Genomic DNA, 19,663 nt, shown 5'->3' with positions numbered 1-19,663 from the left:
ACCAAGAAAATCTAAGTTTTGTTGGTCTGTTCGTCCAGGAAAAGGCCAAAACAGCATGGGATACAATTAAGTATGGGAGGAGTACAAATTGAGGAAGTGGCAGAAAGTAAACTACTAGGAGTGCAGCTAGACAACCGCTTATCATGGTCGTCTCAAATAACTAATCTATGTAAAAAATATATATACAGTGCCTTGCGAAAGTATTCGGCCCCCTTGAACTTTGCCACCTTTTGCCACATTTCAGGCTTCAAACATAAAGATATAAAACTGTATTTTTTTGTGAAGAATCAACAACAAGTGGGACACAATCATGAAGTGGAACGACATTTATTGGATATTTCAAAGTTTTTTAACAAATCAAAAACTGAAAAATTGGGCGTGCAAAATTATTCAGCCCCCTTAAGTTAATAGTTTGTAGCACCACCTTTTGCTGCGATTACAGCTGTAAGTCGCTTGGGGTATGTCTCTATCAGTTTTGCACATCGAGAGACCGAAATGTTTTCCCATTCCTCCTTGCAAAACAGCTCGAGCTCAGTGAGGTTGGATGGAGAGCATTTGTGAACAGCAGTTTTCAGTTCTTTCCACATATTCTCGATTGGATTCAGGTCTGGACTTTGACTTGGCCATTCTAACACCTGGATATGTTTATTTTTGAACCATTCCATTGTGGATTTTGCTTTATGTTTTGGATCATTGTCTTGTTGGAAGACAAATCTCCGTCCCAGTCTCAGGTCTTTTGCAGACTCCATCAGGTTTTCTTCCAGAATGGTCCTGTATTTGGCTCCATCCATCTTCCCATCAATTTTAACCATCTTCCCTGTCCCTGCTGAAGAAAAGCAGGCCTGATAGAGACATACCCCAAGCGACTTACAGCTGTAATCGCAGCAAAAGGTGGTGCTACAAACTATTAACTTAAGGGGGCTGAATCATTTTGCACGCCCAATTTTTCAGTTTTTGATTTGTTAAAAAAGTTTGAAATATCCAATAAATGTCGTTCCACTTCATGATTGTGTCCCACTTGTTGTTGATTCTTCACAAAAAATATATAGTTTTATATCTTTATGTTTGAAGCCTGAAATGTGGCAAAAGGTGGCAAAGTTCAAGGGGGCCGAATACTTTCGCAAGGCACTGTATATATACAACTGCATGCATGATCAGAAGGATAGCTAAATATTTACCAGGAAAGATTCTTAAGCAATTAACCTAAGCATTAATTGGGAGTCAGGTGATCTACTGTTCTGTGGTCTGGGAAAATGCATCAGCAAGTGAAATTAGGAGGCTGCAGATTTCACAGAATAAAGCAGCAAGGATTGTTTTAAGGTGGAGATATGGTTCTTCTGTTGTAGTCATGCTCAATGCTCTTGGTTGGTCATCAATCAACAAGGTAATTGAAAAAAAACATGCTTATTTCATAATATACATCATTTAAATCGGCCAAACTTTATTCACAACAGTATTCTGTTGGTAAGAGACAGACATTCAGTAAATACTAGGAATAGATTGTCCACCATCAGTGTGTTATCGGGACGGAAAAGAGAAATAGGCAAAATCAAATTTAGATTTCAGGCAATAAAGAAATTGAATCATTTATCTGAGCAAACCAGAAACCTTTCAATATATAAATTCAAACAATACTTTAAAACCATTTAAATATAATAGATAGGAATGTTGTGCTGGACTATGGTAGATGAAGAATCAATATGTATTTTTAGACTGTTATTTATCTGGTCAATATTTTAGTATATTAGGTCTGTTTGTAATAGTGTGTCATATGTGAAATTGTGCTCGTATTATAAATTGTATTTTAATGTTTAAGGACTCTTGGAAGATGAGTCCAAATGAGGACTTAAAGAGATCCAAATAAAATAAAATAAAATTATATACCAGATTTGTGTTGAGGGAGGGAGGGAGATGGATAGAGTGGGTTGTGTGTGCTCACTGTAATTTTGTAATGCAGTGTTCAGAAACTGTCTGCACAATGACTTTGCTATGTTAGAAGGGAACCTGTGTTTTGCTGGGTTTTCTCTGTTCCTAAATACACTGTGAGTGTAATAGACATCAGTAGTCTATACTATGGTTGCTTATTGCCCTCCAGTGGTGGTTGTTTAGTATCAAACCAGCATTTACCATGTCATGGGCACACTCACATGGAATCTCTGACCCGCCTGACATTACCATTCATAAGCATGCTGTTTTACTAACAAGTCATGTTTATATAAAAAACAGGAAACAGAAAATGATCTGACAGATCCCATTAGAGTCCCATTAGACAGTGCTGTGTGCACCTTTCTATCCTTTCACACAACCCTGATGTTTAAAACCCTAAGATGTGGCTCCCTACACCAGACACTTATGTTCTATGATGTATGAAACAGCATTGGCCAAAGATTTAAATAGAGGGTTCATAGGCCTGTGACGTTTAAAAAATATTAATAATTTTGCCTTTAATTTAACAGGGAGTCAAACTGAGACCATGGTCTCTTTCACAGATGAGCCCTGAATTGACATCAATACACTTCCATTTGTGTCAGTTAATAGTCGGGGTCCGGACTATAATAATTTGTATACTTCAAATTGACCAGAACTAAGCCCAAAAAGAGATTGTGTTTGAAAATACCAATAATTTCATACCTTGATTACATTGAGACACGACCGCATAGCTTGTGTCTATTTGTTTAATTCATGGGTTTACTTGGGAACAGATTTCCTAAGTTCAACTTTTTTTTCGCTGTGATTTTACAGTCTTCTTTGACCCAAAAATAAAATCATTAAACTACTTTAACATTACAAAAAACTTCGGGTGGCCAAAACGGTCACTCACTGAATCTCCGGAGTTAGCCATCCCTGAGACCGAGTCTGGTATCTCGTACGTCTCGTCTGTCGTTTTGCACACTCACTCTGAGTGGTGCTGTTGTCCAAGAGACCTATCTCAGCTCAGATGCATATAACTGCTGTTACAAAGTAACATACGTCAGTGACAAGACCAAGCGAGGATCATTACGCACAACGCCATCGAAGGCATTTTAACGGAGTAAAAGCAACAATATCTTATTGAGACAAATATATCTCAAACGTTGGCATTTTTGTTGCATAGGACTTTTGGATTGCATCATATTTGCCCGTTTTGGGTAACGTTATGGATATTTTTGGGAGAACGGGCGCAGGAGAGGCTTTGAAGAGCGCAGGCTGGGGTTTGAGATGGCAAGTGCGAGTCTCCATTTTGCTTGTCTGCGTACTGAGTGCGGTGAATGGACAGATTCGATATTCTATACCAGAGGAGATGAGAAAGGGCTTGTTTGTAGGAGATGTGGCGAAAGATCTTGGTTTGGACATAAAGAGACTTATTTCAGGTCGGGCGCAGTTAGTTGTAGACGGTAATAACCCATATGTAGAGCTGAATCCGAACAAAGGACATTTGGTTGTGAAAGAAAGGATTGACAGGGAGAAACTGTGCGGTCAGAAATCTCCGTGTAGTTTCAGTCTAGAGATTGTCTTAGAAAATCCGCTTGAATTATTTTCGATTACTATCGAAATTCAAGACATAAACGACCATGCCCCAGCGTTTTCGAAGAAAGAACTTAATTTAGAAATCAGTGAATCTGCACCTATAGGGACCGTGTTCTTGCTAGACAGTGCCGCGGACCCTGACGTAGGTATCAACTCCCTTCACAGCTATTCTCTAAAACCAACTGATCATTTTGTTATCAAACAGCATAGTCGAGCCGACGGCAGTAAATACGCAGAGATGGTGTTGCAGTCTGGACTTGACCGTGAAAAACAGAGCGAACACTCCCTGATACTAACTGCAGTCGATGGTGGGGACCCACAGAGAACTGGAACCGTTAAGATACATATTACTGTTCTAGACGCAAACGACAATGCACCTATATTTACTGAGTCTTTGTACAAAGCCACTGTTATAGAACACTCGCTGGGAGGCACAGCTGTAGCAAAAGTAAGTGCCATCGATGCAGATCAAGGGTATAACGGAAATGTGACGTATTCCTTCACACATATGGATGAGGGTACCCCGCCCTTGTTCAATATAGATCCCTATACCGGGGAGATTAAAGTAACTGGTGACATAGATTACGAAACTGTTCAGAATTACGAGATACACATTCAAGCTAAAGACCCATGGGGTCTGACAAGTGTGAGTAAATTAATGATTGATATCCTAGACGTGAATGATAACACTCCGATCATAACCATGACATCGTTTTCGGGTAAAATCGCAGAAGATGCTATCCCTGGTACAGTTGTGGCATTGATAAGTGTCCAGGATGTAGACTCTGGTAAAAACGGACAGGTGCGTTTAAACATCAACGAAAATCTCCCTTTTAAGATAAAAACGTCTCTTAGAAACTACTACACATTGGTAACTGAGAAGGGCTTAGACCGGGAGAAAGTTTCTAGCTACAACATTACCCTCATTGCCACCGATGAAGGTTTACCTCCGTTATCAAGCATGAACACTGTCGTTTTAGACATCGCTGATGTTAATGACAACGCACCAGCTTTTAGTAAAAATGTGTATAGCACGTACATTATGGAAAACAATTCTCCCCGCGTTTCAGTGGTTGCTATTCAAGCGACGGATCCAGATAGGGGTCAAAACGCACTTATATCTTACTATCTAATTGACAGTGAGCTAAACGGAAACCCAGTCTCCACCTATTTCTCAATTAACTCTGAGAACGGTGTAATTCATTCAGTGCGCTCACTGGATTATGAACAGGTTAAGGAGTTCAAAATACACGTCAAAGCTCAAGACGGAGGCTCGCCACCGCTTAGCAGTAATACAACTGTTCTGATATATGTTAAAGATCAGAACGACAACGCGCCTCAGGTTCTGTATCCAGTCCAGACTAGCAGCTCTCTGGTGGCTGAAATGGTGCCTCGTTCAGCAGATGTGGGATATCTTGTCACTAAAGTGGTGGCTGTTGATGTGGACTCTGGACAGAATGCCTGGCTCTCGTATAAACTACAGAAAGCGACAGACAGGGCGCTGTTTGAAGTGGGCTTACAGAATGGAGAAATAAGAACTATACGTCAAGTTAATGATAAAGATGCTGTGAAACAAAGGCTCACTGTTGTAGTGGAGGACAACGGACAGCCCTCTCGTTCAGCTACAGTCAATGTTAACGTGGCGGTGGCGGACAGCTTCCCTGAAGTGCTCTCGGAGTTCACTGACTTTACGCACGACAAGGAGTACAATGACAACCTGACTTTTTACTTAGTCTTGGCTTTAGCTGTAGTTTCATTTCTGTTCATCACTTGTTTAGTGGTTATTATATCAGTGAAAATATACAGATGGAGACAGTCTCGCGTCCTCTATCATTCCAGTCTTCCGGTTATTCCGTATTATCCACCGCGTTACGCAGACACTTTGGGGACAGGAACTCTACAGCACGTGTACAATTACGAGGTGTGCAGGACGATTGACTCCAGAAAGAGTGACTGTAAGTTCGTCAGACCCTGTAGTCAGAACGTACTGATAATGGACCCCAGTTATACAGGGACGATGCAGCGGATGCAGAGTGAAAATAACATCCTGGATGAACCAGACTCTCCACTAGAGGTGAGTTTATTGAAGCAAATTAATTGTTGCCATTTTTATTTTTTACTAAATGACAAATATTTTTTCCGGAGCTTCGGTGCTCGTTTTTCTCAGCATCTCTCTCTTTTTTTATTTTCTTTTGGTGTATGAAATATTGTACATTTTTTAGCAACAAAAACAATAGTTGTAGGTCAGCTAATTGATACAACGTGACGTTGTCAGGCTATTTCAGAAATACAACATGTGTGGACAGCACATATTTCGTCTTTATAGCGAGCATAGGAGCTCCGCTCACTCATACCTTGCATGCATTTCCTATTTTCAATCACTAGCTGCTGAACAAGTGTTATTTTTCTGTGAAGTAGACCTGTGTAAAAATCCTTAGGCTGAACAGCTTTTTCAAGCTTTTAGGTAGTTGGTAAAACACAATGACTAGACAGAGAATGGAAAGAGCACAAATGTATGTTGGAAATGGCATGTGGAAATATACGCACTGTATTTCCATAACACTCAAGCGATCTGTCTCTGTCCACGGTCCTGGTGCTGAACCCTCAGACGTTGCTCTTCGCTGTTAGTTATAGTTATACATTTCCTTATTTCGGTCTTCCTGTGTAGTTGTCTATAGAAAAAAAAATTCTTCCCGAAGCACAATAAATACTTAAGTTTTCAATGCTTGGTTGTTTCTATGACATCGTACCTTGCATGGGCTGTGCGTTATTGAATGCAGGTTGACGTTTTGGTGCATGTGAAACATGTGGATTGTGTCGTTTCTGCAGAGCGTTTGCGGTGTTTGGACTCTGAGTGCCGCTGTTGATCGGTGACGGCCTCTACACGTCAATTCTGTCTCTGGGTGGCGCAGTAGCCCATCCTATATTCGCTCTTACTGATCGACGCACACAGAGCTCTTCGTATAAACGTCCTCACGGATTATTTTCATTTATTTCTCTGGGAAATACTGTTGCTTTTTTCTATTTTTGCGTGGATGTACTGATGATCGATATTATATAATCAAAAGAAGGAAATATTGGGGTGATCTGATTTTATTCAGTGGAATGGGTAACTGGAGGTCGACTGACCGCAGAGGCGGGTGGCAAGTACTGTTTTACATTCTTTGTCTGAGTGCCCTAGATTCTGTAACTGGGCAGGCACGATATTCCATACCAGAGGAGCAGTCAGAGGGGTCGATCGTTGGAAACATTGGTAGAGATTTGGGTTTGGAGGTGAAGAGACTAGTGTCCGGTAAAGCTCGCATTATAACAAAAGGAGCCCGACAGTATGTAGATCTGAACCGAGACAAAGGGCTCCTCGTTGTTAAAGAGAGAATCGACCGAGAGGAGCTCTGCGGACAGACTACGCCTTGTAGCTTCAGCTTTGAGCTTATCATAGAAAACCCCATTCAGTTATATCGAGTTACAGTAGAGGTTCGTGACATTAATGATAACACACCATCCTTTCCAAAGGATGAAATACATTTCAAAATCAGTGAATCTGCCGTGTCTGGGGCACGCTTTTCTCTGGAGAGCGCCGTTGACCCTGACGTTGGTGTTAACAGTATACAGAATTATTCTCTAAGACCGACAGATAATTTCAAATTAGAGGTACACAGCCAAGCCGATGGTGGTAAATACATTGAGATGGTTTTGCAAACCCCCCTAGACAGAGAGGAACAGGAGACTCTGTCTCTGATGCTTATTGCTACTGACGGAGGCGAGCCTCAGAGGACTGGAACTGTCCGCATCCATATTACCGTGCTGGATGCCAATGATAATGCGCCAGTATGTGGTCAACCAGTTTATAAAACAGACGTTAAGGAGAGCTCCCCAAAAGGGACTTTGATAACCACCGTTAGCGCAGACGATGCAGACCAAGGGGTGAATGGAGAGGTCACTTTCTCCATCGCTCATGTTGCTAAAGAGGCGAAGGAGCTGTTCGAGCTTAATGTGGATACAGGAGAGATTAAGGTGGTAGGAAGACTGGATTTTGAAAAATCAAGAAATTATCAGTTAAATGTTCAGGCGAGCGACCACGGAGGGTTTACTGATACGTGTAAAGTTGTCATTCAAATTATTGATGAGAACGATAATGTCCCCACAATACAACTCATGTCACATTCTAACTCGATTCCCGAGGACTCTCCCCCTGGTACCACTGTAGCTGTTATTAATGTTGAGGACGCAGACTCAGACGGCAACGGTGTTGTCCAGTGCTATATTAACGCAGATATTCCGTTCAAAATAGAGTCATCGTTAACGGATTATTATACAATAGTCACTGATAGCACATTGGATAGAGAAACCGTGTCTGAGTATAACGTCACCATTACAGTTTCAGATGAAGGGACTCCGCCTCTCTCCAGCAATAAGAACATAACTGTTAAAGTATCAGATGTGAATGATAACCCACCCAAGTTTGATCAACCTGTATATAGTAAGTCTATTCAGGAAAACAATTCGCCAGGGTTTTCTATATTCTCAGTGAGAGCAAGTGATGCTGACTGGGGTCAAAATGCCCGCGTCTCCTACTTTCTCGATGATAAACAAGTTAATGGGGTGACTGCTTCCTCTTTCGTCTCAGTAAATTCAGAAAATGGCGCCATCCATGCTGTTAGGTCATTCGATTATGAACAAATCAAGTCGTTTCAATTCAACGTCACTGCCCGTGATGGAGGGTCTCCACCTCTCAGTTCAGTGGTCGCTGTTAGAATATTAGTCCAGGACCAGAATGACAACGCGCCTCAGGTTCTTTATCCAGTCCAGACTAGCAGCTCTCTGGTGGCTGAAATGGTGCCTCGTTCAGCAGATGTGGGCTATCTTGTCACTAAAGTGGTGGCTGTTGATGTGGACTCTGGACAGAATGCCTGGCTCTCGTATAAACTGCAGAAAGCGACAGACAGGGCGCTGTTTGAAGTGGGCTTACAGAATGGAGAAATAAGAACTATACGCCAAGTCACTGATAAAGATGCTGTGAAACAAAGGCTCACTGTTGTAGTGGAGGACAACGGGCAGCCATCTCGTTCAGCTACAGTCAATGTTAACGTGGCGGTGGCGGACAGCTTCCCTGAAGTGCTCTCGGAGTTCACTGACTTTACGCACGACAAGGAGTACAATGACAACCTGACTTTTTACTTAGTCTTGGCTTTGGCTGTAGTCTCATTTCTGTTCATCACATGTTTAGTGGTTATTATATCAGTGAAAATATACAGATGGAGACAGTCTCGCGTCCTCTATCATTCCAATCTCCCGGTTATTCCGTATTATCCACCGCGTTACGCAGACACTTTGGGGACAGGAACTCTACAGCACGTGTACAATTACGAGGTGTGCAGGACGACTGACTCCAGAAAGAGTGACTGTAAGTTCGTCAGACCCTGTAGTCAGAACGTACTGATAATGGACCCCAGTTCTACAGGGACGATGCAGCGGATGCAGAGTGAACAGAACATCCTGGATGAACCAGACTCTCCACTAGAGGTGAGTTTGTTGTAGCAAAGCCATTGTCTTGCAGTTTTTTAAAAAAACGTTCCATTTTCAGCTGTTTTATTCTGGAGAATCAAGGCTCCTTTTCTCATCATCTCTCTTCTTTTTGGTAAATCAAAGGTTATGTATATATATTTTTGTAACGAAGTCAAACATGGGTTATTGGTCAGCTCTGATTTGTGTAGTATGCCTGTTGAATTTCCAGCAAAATAATTTCAAACAGAATATAAAAGCTAAGTGATAGAACGAACGGTTTTCCGTTGTCCGGCTTTTTAGCACGACCTCAATGTGGACAGGGTCTGTTTTGTCTTGATAGGGAGCATAGGACTGTTCCGCTCACTACAGTGTATGCATTGCCTCCTTTTAACTGTTGACTTCTGAACGAGTGTAATTGTATGTGATTTAGGCCTACTTCATGCGTTAAAATGATTAGGCTAAACAGTATACAGTTCTCAAACTTTTAGGTTGTAGGTAAAACACTATTGCATTGATGATTAGTTCCTGAGAGGAAACATCACATATTAATTGGGAAGATTCCATGTGCAACATACGCACTGTCGCTGTCCACTTCCCTGGTGTTGAAGCCTTAGACCGTTGTTGTTAGGTGGTGCTTATGTTTATAGTAGCCTGACAAATCCTAAAATATATTCGATTCGTTTATACATTGTTTTTCAATTCTATTTTGTAGCTATTGTGAATTCTATTTTTCCTAAAGCACATTGTAAATGCTGTAGTTGTCAATGCTCGGTTTTGCATTAACATATTAGCTGTCTTGCGCTGTGCATCATTGATTATTGGTTGACGTTTTGTGTAATACATTTGGATACTGTAGCATCGTTTCTATAGTGCGTTTGCCGTGTTCGGACTCTGAGTGCCGCTGTTGATCAATGATAGTCTCTACAGATTATTCATCTCTCTGGGTGTCGCAGTGGCCCATCCTATATTCTCTGTTACTGATCGACGCACACAGAGACCTTCTCAACCGGACGGAGAGCTCTTGGTATTAACGTCCTCGCGGATTATTTTATTTCGTTTCACTGGGAAATACAGTCAATTATTTTTTAAATCATTTTTGGATGTGCTGATGATCGATATTATACAACCAAAAACAGTAAATATACGGATAATCCGTTTTTATTCGTTGGAATGGAAGATTGGTGTACGACAGGGCGCAGAGGCGGGTGGCAAGTACTGTTTTACATTCTTTGTCTGAGCGCCCTAGATTCTGTAACTGGGCAGGCACGATATTCCATACCAGAGGAGCAGTCAGAGGGGTCGATCGTTGGAAACATTGGTAGAGATTTGGGTTTGGAGGTGAAGAGACTAGTGTCCGGTAAAGCTCGCATTATAACAAAAGGAGCGCGACAGTATGTAGATCTGAACCGAGACAAAGGGCTCCTCGTTGTTAAAGAGAGAATCGACCGAGAGGAGCTCTGCGGACAGACTACGCCTTGTAGCTTCAGCTTTGAGCTTATCATAGAAAACCCCATTCAGTTATATCGAGTTACAGTAGAGGTTCGTGACATTAACGATAACACCCCGTCCTTTCCAAAGGATGAAATCAATTTGGAAATCAGCGAAAATGCCGTCTCCGGGGCGCGCTTTTCTCTGGAGAGCGCCGTTGACCCTGACGTTGGTGTTAACAGTATACAGAATTATTCTCTAAGACCGACAGATAATTTCAAATTAGAGGTGCACAGCCAAGCCGATGGTGGTAAATACATTGAGATGGTTTTGCAAACACCCCTAGACAGAGAGGAACAGGAGACTCTGTCTCTGATGCTTATTGCTACTGACGGAGGCGAGCCTCAGAGGACTGGAACTGTCCGCATCCATATTACCGTGTTGGATGCCAATGATAATGCGCCAGTATGTGGTCAACCCGTTTATAAAACAGACGTTAAGGAGAGCTCCCCAAAAGGGACTTTGATAACCACCGTTAGCGCAGACGATGCAGACCAAGGGGTGAATGGAGAGGTCACTTTCTCCATCGCTCATGTTGCTAAAGAGGCGAAGGAGCTGTTTGAGCTTAATGTGGATACAGGGGAAATCAAATTGGTAGGAATCCTGGATTTTGAAAAGACAAAAAACTATCAATTAAACGTGAAAGCGAGGGACCAAGGAGGGTTTACGGATACTTGTAAGGTTGTCATTCAAATTATTGATGAGAACGATAATGTCCCCACAATACAACTCATGTCACATTCTAACTCGATTCCCGAGGACTCTCCCCCTGGTACCACTGTAGCTGTTATTAATGTTGAGGACGCAGACTCAGACGGCAACGGTGTCGTTCTTTGCTATATTAACGCAGATATTCCGTTCAAAATAGAGTCATCGTTAACGGATTATTATACAATAGTCACTGATAGCACATTGGATAGAGAAACCGTGTCTGAGTACAACGTCACCATTACAGTTTCAGATGAAGGGACTCCGCCTCTCTCCAGCAATAAGAACATAACTGTTAAAGTATCAGATGTGAATGATAACCCACCCAAGTTTGATCAACCTGTATATAGTAAGTCTATTCAGGAAAACAATTCGCCAGGGTTTTCTATATTCTCAGTGAGAGCAAGTGATGCTGACTGGGGTCAAAATGCCCGCGTCTCCTACTTTCTCGATGATAAACAAGTTAACGGGGTGACTGCTTCCTCTGTTGTCTCAGTAAATTCAGAAAATGGCGCCATCCATGCTGTTAGGTCATTCGATTATGAACAAATCAAGTCGTTTCAATTCAACGTCACTGCCCGTGATGGAGGGTCTCCACCTCTCAGTTCAGTGGTCGCTGTTAGAATATTAGTCCAGGACCAGAATGACAACGCGCCTCAGGTTCTGTATCCAGTCCAGACTAGCAGCTCTCTGGTGGCTGAAATGGTGCCTCGTTCAGCAGATGTGGGCTATCTTGTCACTAAAGTGGTGGCTGTTGATGTAGACTCTGGACAGAATGCTTGGCTCTCGTATAAACTGCAGAAAGCGACAGACAGGGCGCTGTTTGAAGTGGGCTTACAGAATGGAGAAATAAGAACTATACGCCAAGTCACTGATAAAGATGTTGTGAAACAAAGGCTCACTGTTGTAGTGGAGGACAACGGGCAGCCCTCTCGTTCAGCTACAGTCAATGTTAACGTGGCGGTGGCGGACAGCTTCCCTGAAGTGCTCTCGGAGTTCACTGACTTTACGCACGACAAGGAGTACAATGACAACCTGACTTTTTACTTAGTCTTGGCTTTGGCTGTAGTCTCATTTCTGTTCATCACATGTTTAGTGGTTATTATATCAGTGAAAATATACAGATGGAGACAGTCTCGCGTCCTCTATCATTCCAATCTCCCGGTTATTCCGTATTATCCACCGCGTTACGCAGACACTTTGGGGACAGGAACTCTACAGCACGTGTACAATTACGAGGTGTGCAGGACGACTGACTCCAGAAAGAGTGACTGTAAGTTCGTCAGACCCTGTAGTCAGAACGTACTGATAATGGACCCCAGTTCTACAGGGACGATGCAGCGGATGCAGAGTGAACAGAACATCCTGGATGAACCAGACTCTCCACTAGAGGTGAGTTTGTTGTAGCAAAGCCATTGTCTTGCAGTTTTTTAAAAAAACGTTCCATTTTCAGCTGTTTTATTCTGGAGAATCAAGGCTCCTTTTCTCATCATCTCTCTTCTTTTTGGTAAATCAAAGGTTATGTATATATATTTTTGTAACGAAGTCAAACATGGGTTATTGGTCAGCTCTGATTTGTGTAGTATGCCTGTTGAATTTCCAGCAAAATAATTTCAAACAGAATATAAAAGCTAAGTGATAGAACGAACGGTTTTCCGTTGTCCGGCTTTTTTAGCACGACCTCAATGTGGACAGGGTCTGTTTTGTCTTGATAGGGAGCATAGGACTGTTCCGCTCACTACAGTGTATGCATTGCCTCCTTTTAACTGTTGACTTCTGAACGAGTGTAATTGTATGTGATTTAGGCCTACTTCATGCGTTAAAATGATTAGGCTAAACAGTATACAGTTCTCAAACTTTTAGGTTGTAGGTAAAACACTATTGCATTGATGATTAGTTCCTGAGAGGAAACATCACATATTAATTGGGAAGATTCCATGTGCAATTTACGCACTGTCGCTGTCCACTTCCCTGGTGTTGAAGCCTTAGACCGTTGTTGTTAGGTGGTGCTTATGTTTATAGTAGCCTGACAAATCCTAAAATATATTCGATTCGTTTATACATTGTTTTTCAATTCTATTTTGTAGCTATTGTGAATTCTATTTTTCCTAAATCACATTGTAAATGCTGTAGTTGTCAATGCTCGGTTTTGCATTAACATATTAGCTGTCTTGCGCTGTGCGTCATTGATTATTGGTTGACGTTTTGTGTAATACATTTGGATACTGTAGCATCGTTTCTATAGTGCGTTTGCCGTGTTCGGACTCTGAGTGCCGCTGTTGATCAATGATAGTCTCTACAGGTTATTCATCTCTCTGGGTGTCGCAGTGGCCCATCCTATATTCTCTGTTACTGATCGACGCACACAGAGACCTTCTCAAACGGACGGAGAGCTCTTGGTATTAACGTCCTCGCGGATTATTTTATTTCGTTTCACTGGGAAATACAGTCGATTATTTTTTAAATCATTTTTGGATGTGCTGATGATCGATATTATACAACCAAAAACAGTAAATATACGGATAATCTGTTTTTATTCGTTGGAATGGGTGATTGGTGTACGACAGGGCGCAGAGGCGGGTGGCAAGTACTGTTTTACATTCTTTGTCTGAGCGCCCTAGATTCTGTAACTGGGCAGGCACGATATTCCATACCAGAGGAGCAGTCAGAGGGGTCGATCGTTGGAAACATTGGTAGAGATTTGGGTTTGGAGGTGAAGAGACTGGTGTCCGGGAAAGCTCGCATTATAACAAAAGGAGCCCGACAGTATGTAGATCTGAACCGAGACAAAGGGCTCCTCGTTGTTAAAGAGAGAATCGACCGAGAGGAGCTCTGCGGACAGACTACGCCTTGTAGCTTCAGCTTTGAGCTTATCATAGAAAACCCCATTCAGTTATATCGAGTTACAGTAGAGGTTCGTGACATTAATGATAACACACCATCCTTTCCCAAGGATGAAATCAAATTGGAAATCAGTGAATCTGCCGTGTCTGGGGCACGATTTTCTATTGAGAGCGCCGTCGACCCTGACGTTGGGGTCAACGGTATACAGAATTATTCACTAAAACCGACAGATCATTTTAAATTAGAGGTACACAGCCAACCAGATGGAGTTAAATACGTCGAGATGATCCTGCAAAACCCGTTAGATAGGGAGAAACAGGAGGCGCTTTCGCTGGTGCTGACTGCGACTGATGGCGGGGATCCTCAGAGATCTGGCACTGTCCGCATCGATATTACTGTCATGGATGTGAATGACAACGCACCAGTTTGTGGCCTGCCCGTTTACAAAGCGAATGTGAATGAGAATTCCCCTGTTGGTACGTTTGTAACTACCGTTAGCGCAGACGATGCAGATCAAGGGGTGAATGGAGAGGTCACTTTCTCCATCGCTCATGTTGCTAAAGAGGCGAAGGAGCTGTTCGAGCTCAACGTGGAAACTGGAGAGATTAAGGTGGTAGGAAGACTGGATTTTGAAAAGACAAAATATTATCAATTAAATGTTTTGGCAAAAGATAGTGGTAGCCTCTCTGATACGTGCAAGGTTGTTATTCAAATTACTGATGAAAATGACAACGTTCCAACAATACAGCTTATGTCATTTTCAAACTCGATTCCCGAGGACTCTCCCCCTGGAACCACTGTAGCTGTTATTAATGTCGAAGATGCAGACTCTGAAATTAACGGTGTTGTCCAGTGCTATATTAACGCAGATTTTCCGTTCAAAATAGAGTCATCGTTAACGGATTATTATACAATAGTCACTGATAGCACATTGGATAGAGAAACCGTGTCTGAGTACAACGTCACCATTACAGTTTCAGATGAAGGGACTCCGCCTCTCTCCAGCAATAAGAACATAACTGTTAAAGTATCAGATGTGAATGATAACCCACCCAAGTTTGATCAACCTGTATATAGTAAGTCTATTCAGGAAAACAATTCGCCAGGGTTTTCTATATTCTCAGTGAGAGCGAGTGATGCTGACTGGGGTCAAAATGCCCGCGTCTCCTACTTTCTCGATGATAAACAAGTTAACGGGGTGACTGCTTCCTCTGTTGTCTCAGTAAATTCAGAAAATGGCGCCATCCATGCTGTTAGGTCATTCGATTATGAACAAATCAAGTCGTTTCAATTCAACGTCACTGCCCGTGATGGAGGGTCTCCACCTCTCAGTTCAGTGGTCGCTGTTAGAATATTAGTCCAGGACCAGAATGACAACGCGCCTCAGGTTCTGTATCCAGTCCAGACTAGCAGCTCTCTGGTGGCTGAAATGGTGCCTCGTTCAGCAGATGTGGGCTATCTTGTCACTAAAGTGGTGGCTGTTGATGTGGATTCTGGACAGAATGCCTGGCTCTCGTATAAACTGCAGAAAGCGACAGACAGGGCGCTGTTTGAAGTGGGCTTACAGAATGGAGAAATAAGAACTATACGCCAAGTCACTGATAAAGATGCTGTGAAACAAAGGCTCACTGTTGTAGTGGAGGACAACGGGCAGCCCTCTCGTTCAACTACAGTCAATGTTAACGTGGCGGTGGCGGACAGCTTCCCTGAAGTGCTCTCGGAGTTCACTGACTTTACGCACGACAAGGAGTACAATGACAACCTGACTTTTTACTTAGTCTTGGCTTTGGCTGTAGTCTCATTTCTGTTCATCACATGTTTAGTGGTTATTTTATCAGTGAAAATATACAGATGGAGACAGTCTCGCGTCCTCTATCATTCCAATCTCCCGGTTATTCCGTATTATCCACCGCGTTACGCAGACACCTTGGGGACAGGAACTCTACAGCACGTGTACAATTACGAGGTGTGCAGGACGACTGACTCCAGAAAGAGTGACTGTAAGTTCGTCAGACCCTGTAGTCAGAACGTACTGATAATGGACCCCAGTTCTACAGGGACGATGCAGCGGATACAGAGTGAAAATAACATCCTGGATGAACCAGACTCTCCACTAGAGGTGAGTTTAATGAGTTTAAATTATAGCAACTTGTATTGAAATACATCTCATCAATATGTCCAAAGTTTCATAGTAAAACATCAGAGTATGTTGAAATGTCACATAACGTCATCTGGCGGTATGGGTGAAGTGTCCGATGCTGACATTGTGCTCCTGGTGTTTTGAACCAGGTAATTAATCATGGTTTGAAAGATAATTCGTAAAGTGATGTTTGCCTTTTACATCATCTATCCAGTTGTTGTCTTTCTCCTTCAAATAACTGTTTCGTTGTTTGTAATACTTGAAGTACATGTGTCGTTGATAACTTAGAGAATATGATTGCATGCGTTTCTCACCACATTATATTGAGTGACCAACTATTTTCATATCGGACTCTGCGGGCCGCTGTTGGTCTTCAAATCATACTTGAACCGATGTGAACACTGCTGTACCCTCCTCAGTACCTCCCATATTCCCTCAGTGTCAGAGAGTGAGGGCTCAGCACGAATGCGCTCTCTTTTCACTATCCTTTTTTTGTTGACACGAGCTATTACATTGATGGATTCTAGCTTAGAGTTTCAACAGTGACCAGATGTGGTTAATCGAATTTTAATATAGCTTGTGTGGTCTTATTTGACATTTTACCATGTGGAATTCGATGATTTGGTTTGAGTCCACGGGTTCTGCCAGAAATGGACGCTCGCTTAAACGGCAAGTACAGGCCTTTATTCTTGTTTTCCTCGCCCAGATTATTCACGGGCAGATTCGTTATTCTATCCCAGAGGAGATGAGAAAGGGCTCGTTTGTTGGAAATGTTGCGGAGGATTTAGGAATTAACGCTAAACGAATGAAATCGGGTGGCGCTCGCATTGTTAGCGGCGATAGCAGCGAGTATATTAGGTTGGATGTAGACAAAGGGACCTTGGTCGTGGGAGAGAGGATAGACAGGGAGCAGCTATGCGGACAGACATCGCCCTGCAGCTTGAGCTTCGAGATGATTATGATGAATCCGATGCAGCTGCTTAGCATTGTGGTGGAAATACTAGATGTTAACGACAACTCGCCCTTCTTTACTGAAAAAGAAATTCAAATAGAAATCTCAGAGTCTACTCTGCCGGGTACGAGGATATTACAGGAGAGTGCGACAGACCCAGATGTCGGTATCAATACACTGCAAGGCTACACCTTGCACCCTACTGATCATTTCAGCATTAAAATCCAGACTGGTCCCGATGGCAGCAAATATGTGGAGATGTATCTGTTTGCGCCTTTAGACCGAGAGAAAAGGGATAACCTGCTTCTCACCTTGATTGCTGTAGACGGGGGGGACCCGCAGAGATCTGGAGCACTTCAAATACACATAACTGTGCTTGATGCCAATGATAATGGACCCATTTTTATGCATCCGATTTTTAAAGCGTCTGTAACCGAAAATGCAGCCACAGGCACTGTAGTGACTACTGTAAGTGCCACTGACGCAGATGAGGGGCCATACGGTCATGTCACTTACCATTTAGCTCGTGTACCTCCCGACGTCGCAGAATTATTTTCTTTAGATGAGAATACAGGCAAAATAACAGTAACTGGCCAAATTGATTATGAAAAGAATAAGCAATATGAACTCGGTTTACAGGCTAAAGACCAAGGAGGACAAATGGACTCCACAAAAGTAATTATTGACGTTATTGATGTGAATGACAACGTCCCCTTGATTACACTAACGTCATTCTCGAGTCCAATATCTGAAGATTCGATCAGTGGCACAACCGTGGCTATAATACATGTAAAAGACATAGATTCTGGTCTAAACGGAAAGGTAGAATGTTCGATAAATACCAAGATCCCTTTTGCCATCCAGTCGTCTCTAAAGAGCTATTACACCCTTGTGACAGACGGTGTTTTGGACAGAGAGCGTAATGCCGAATATAACATTACATTCACCGCCGTAGATGAGGGTATCCAGCCCCTGTCGGCCAGTAAAACCATCACACTGAGAATCTCAGACGTTAATGACAATGCGCCCGTTTTTGAGCAGAGTTTATACTCTGCCACTGTGATGGAAAACAACGTCCCGGCGGTATCAGTGTTTTCTGTGAAGGCTCACGACTCAGATTGGGGTCAGAACGCACGCATGTCCTACGTGCTCATTGATTCTCAATTTAATGGGAATCCGATATCGTCCTACATCTCTGTTAATGCGGAGACAGGTTCCATCCAAGCAGTGCGCTCCTTCGATTATGAGCAAACTAAATCATTTGAGATTTATATTAAAGCTCACGATGGAGGCTCCCCGCCTCTCAGCAGCAATGCCACAGTCAAAATCAGCATCCTTGACCAGAACGACAACACGCCTCAGGTTCTGTATCCAGTCCAGACGAGCAGCTCTCTGGTGTCTGAAATGGTGCCTCGTTCAGCAGATGTGGGCTATCTTGTCACTAAAGTGGTGGCTGTTGATGTGGACTCTGGACAGAATGCCTGGCTCTCGTATAAACTGCAGAAAGCGACAGACAGGGCGCTGTTTGAAGTGGGCTTACAGAATGGAGAAATAAGAACTGTACGCCAAGTCACTGATAAAGATGCTGTGAAGCAAAGGCTCACTGTTGTAGTGGAGGACAGCGGGCAGCCCTCTCGTTCAGCTACAGTCAATGTTAACGTGGCGGTGGCGGACAGCTTCCCTGAAGTGCTCTCGGAGTTCACGGACTTTACGCACGAGAAGGAGTACAATGACAGCCTGACTTTTTACTTAGTCTTGGCTTTGGCTGTAGTCTCATTTCTGTTCATCACATGTTTAGTGGTTATTATATCAGTGAAAATATACAGATGGAGACAGTCTCGCGTCCTCTATCATTCCAGTCTCCCGGTTATTCCGTATTATCCACCGCGTTACGCAGACACTTTGGGGACAGGAACTCTACAGCACGTGTACAATTACGAGGTGTGCAGGACGACTGACTCCAGAAAGAGTGACTGTAAATTCGTCAGACCCTGTAGTCAGAACGTACTGATAATGGACCCCAGTTCTACAGGGACGATGCAGCGGATGCAGAGTGAACAGAACATCCTGGATGAACCAGACTCTCCACTAGAGGTGAGTTTCTTGGAGTTTAAATAAAATAGCTCATTTTGTTGCAGTACATCTTTACAATAAGTTTGTTTGTATAACTCAGCTGTTTTACCCTGGATCCTCACTCTTTTTTATCGGTATCTCAGTAGATGGGTTTCTCTCTCTCTACTCTATTTTATAGCAGTAAATCAAGGATTACGTATTGTTTTAGTAACCTATAAAAGGTTTTAGGTTCGTGTTGTATGTGTGCTGTGTTTTTAGAGATGTAGCCTATTTCGAACTGAGCGTTAGTGCTTGTGATTTATTTGTAACTCTGTAGTGTTGCAATGTTGCTTCAGCACCACCCTGTGTGGACAGCGACACTTGTGTCTTCATAGCAGCAGAGGGCTGCTTCGCTCACTCACACTGTGTATAATCCCTTCTTCGTACCTCTATCTATTGACCAAATG

General features: G+C 42.8%; 6 protein-coding genes across 7 annotated transcripts in view; all 6 read left to right on the top strand.

Moving 5' to 3' along the window:
* The window catches only part of LOC115123122 (protocadherin gamma-C5-like), a 216,303-nt gene that overhangs the window by 63,240 nt on the left and 133,400 nt on the right, over positions 1-19,663 (top strand). The gene's annotated exons all lie outside the window — the stretch shown is intronic.
* LOC115120987 (protocadherin beta-16-like) lies at positions 3,068-6,374 on the top strand. Its single transcript, XM_065019004.1, has 2 exons — positions 3,068-5,657; positions 6,337-6,374. Exons 1-2 carry the CDS (start codon positions 3,137-3,139, stop codon positions 6,372-6,374), a joined length of 2,559 nt encoding a protein of 852 aa, XP_064875076.1. The 5' UTR covers positions 3,068-3,136.
* On the top strand, positions 6,525-9,045 carry LOC115120998 (protocadherin beta-16-like). Its single transcript, XM_029649991.2, has one exon. The coding sequence runs from the start codon at positions 6,613-6,615 to the stop codon at positions 9,043-9,045; it is 2,433 nt and encodes an 810-aa protein (XP_029505851.2). The 5' UTR covers positions 6,525-6,612.
* LOC135571785 (protocadherin beta-16-like) lies at positions 10,036-12,615 on the top strand. The gene has a single exon (XM_065018577.1). It carries the CDS (start codon positions 10,183-10,185, stop codon positions 12,613-12,615), a length of 2,433 nt encoding a protein of 810 aa, XP_064874649.1. The 5' UTR covers positions 10,036-10,182.
* Positions 13,612-16,644, top strand: LOC115120988 (protocadherin gamma-A9-like). Its single transcript, XM_065019003.1, has 4 exons — positions 13,612-14,116; positions 14,922-14,928; positions 15,411-16,171; positions 16,612-16,644. The coding sequence occupies exons 1-4, from the start codon at positions 13,754-13,756 to the stop codon at positions 16,642-16,644; spliced, it is 1,164 nt and encodes a 387-aa protein (XP_064875075.1). The 5' UTR covers positions 13,612-13,753.
* On the top strand, positions 16,647-19,262 carry LOC115120989 (protocadherin beta-11-like). The gene has a single exon (XM_029649980.2). It carries the CDS (start codon positions 16,797-16,799, stop codon positions 19,260-19,262), a length of 2,466 nt encoding a protein of 821 aa, XP_029505840.2. The 5' UTR covers positions 16,647-16,796.

The sequence above is a fragment of the Oncorhynchus nerka genome, linkage group LG5, assembly GCF_034236695.1.
Source record: "Oncorhynchus nerka isolate Pitt River linkage group LG5, Oner_Uvic_2.0, whole genome shotgun sequence".
NCBI lineage: Eukaryota > Metazoa > Chordata > Actinopteri > Salmoniformes > Salmonidae > Oncorhynchus > Oncorhynchus nerka.
This window is presented reverse-complemented; position numbering and strand designations above follow the sequence as displayed.

What these genes read in the sequence shown, in the direction of transcription:
- LOC115120987 (XM_065019004.1), top strand. Translation starts at nt 3,137, where the DNA reads ATGGATATTTTTGGGAGAACGGGCGCAGGAGAGGCTTTGAAGAGCGCA. An exon ending in ATATTTTTTCCGGAGCTTCG is followed by an intron (nt 5,658 to 6,336) that starts GTGCTCGTTTTT and finishes TCGTTTCTGCAG; the next exon opens with AGCGTTTGCGGTGTTTGGAC.
- LOC115120998 (XM_029649991.2), top strand. Translation starts at nt 6,613, where the DNA reads ATGGGTAACTGGAGGTCGACTGACCGCAGAGGCGGGTGGCAAGTACTG.
- LOC115120988 (XM_065019003.1), top strand. Translation starts at nt 13,754, where the DNA reads ATGGGTGATTGGTGTACGACAGGGCGCAGAGGCGGGTGGCAAGTACTG. An exon ending in AACCAGACTCTCCACTAGAG is followed by an intron (nt 16,172 to 16,611) that starts GTGAGTTTAATG and finishes TACCCTCCTCAG; the next exon opens with TACCTCCCATATTCCCTCAG.
- LOC135571785 (XM_065018577.1), top strand. Translation starts at nt 10,183, where the DNA reads ATGGAAGATTGGTGTACGACAGGGCGCAGAGGCGGGTGGCAAGTACTG.
- LOC115120989 (XM_029649980.2), top strand. Translation starts at nt 16,797, where the DNA reads ATGTGGAATTCGATGATTTGGTTTGAGTCCACGGGTTCTGCCAGAAAT.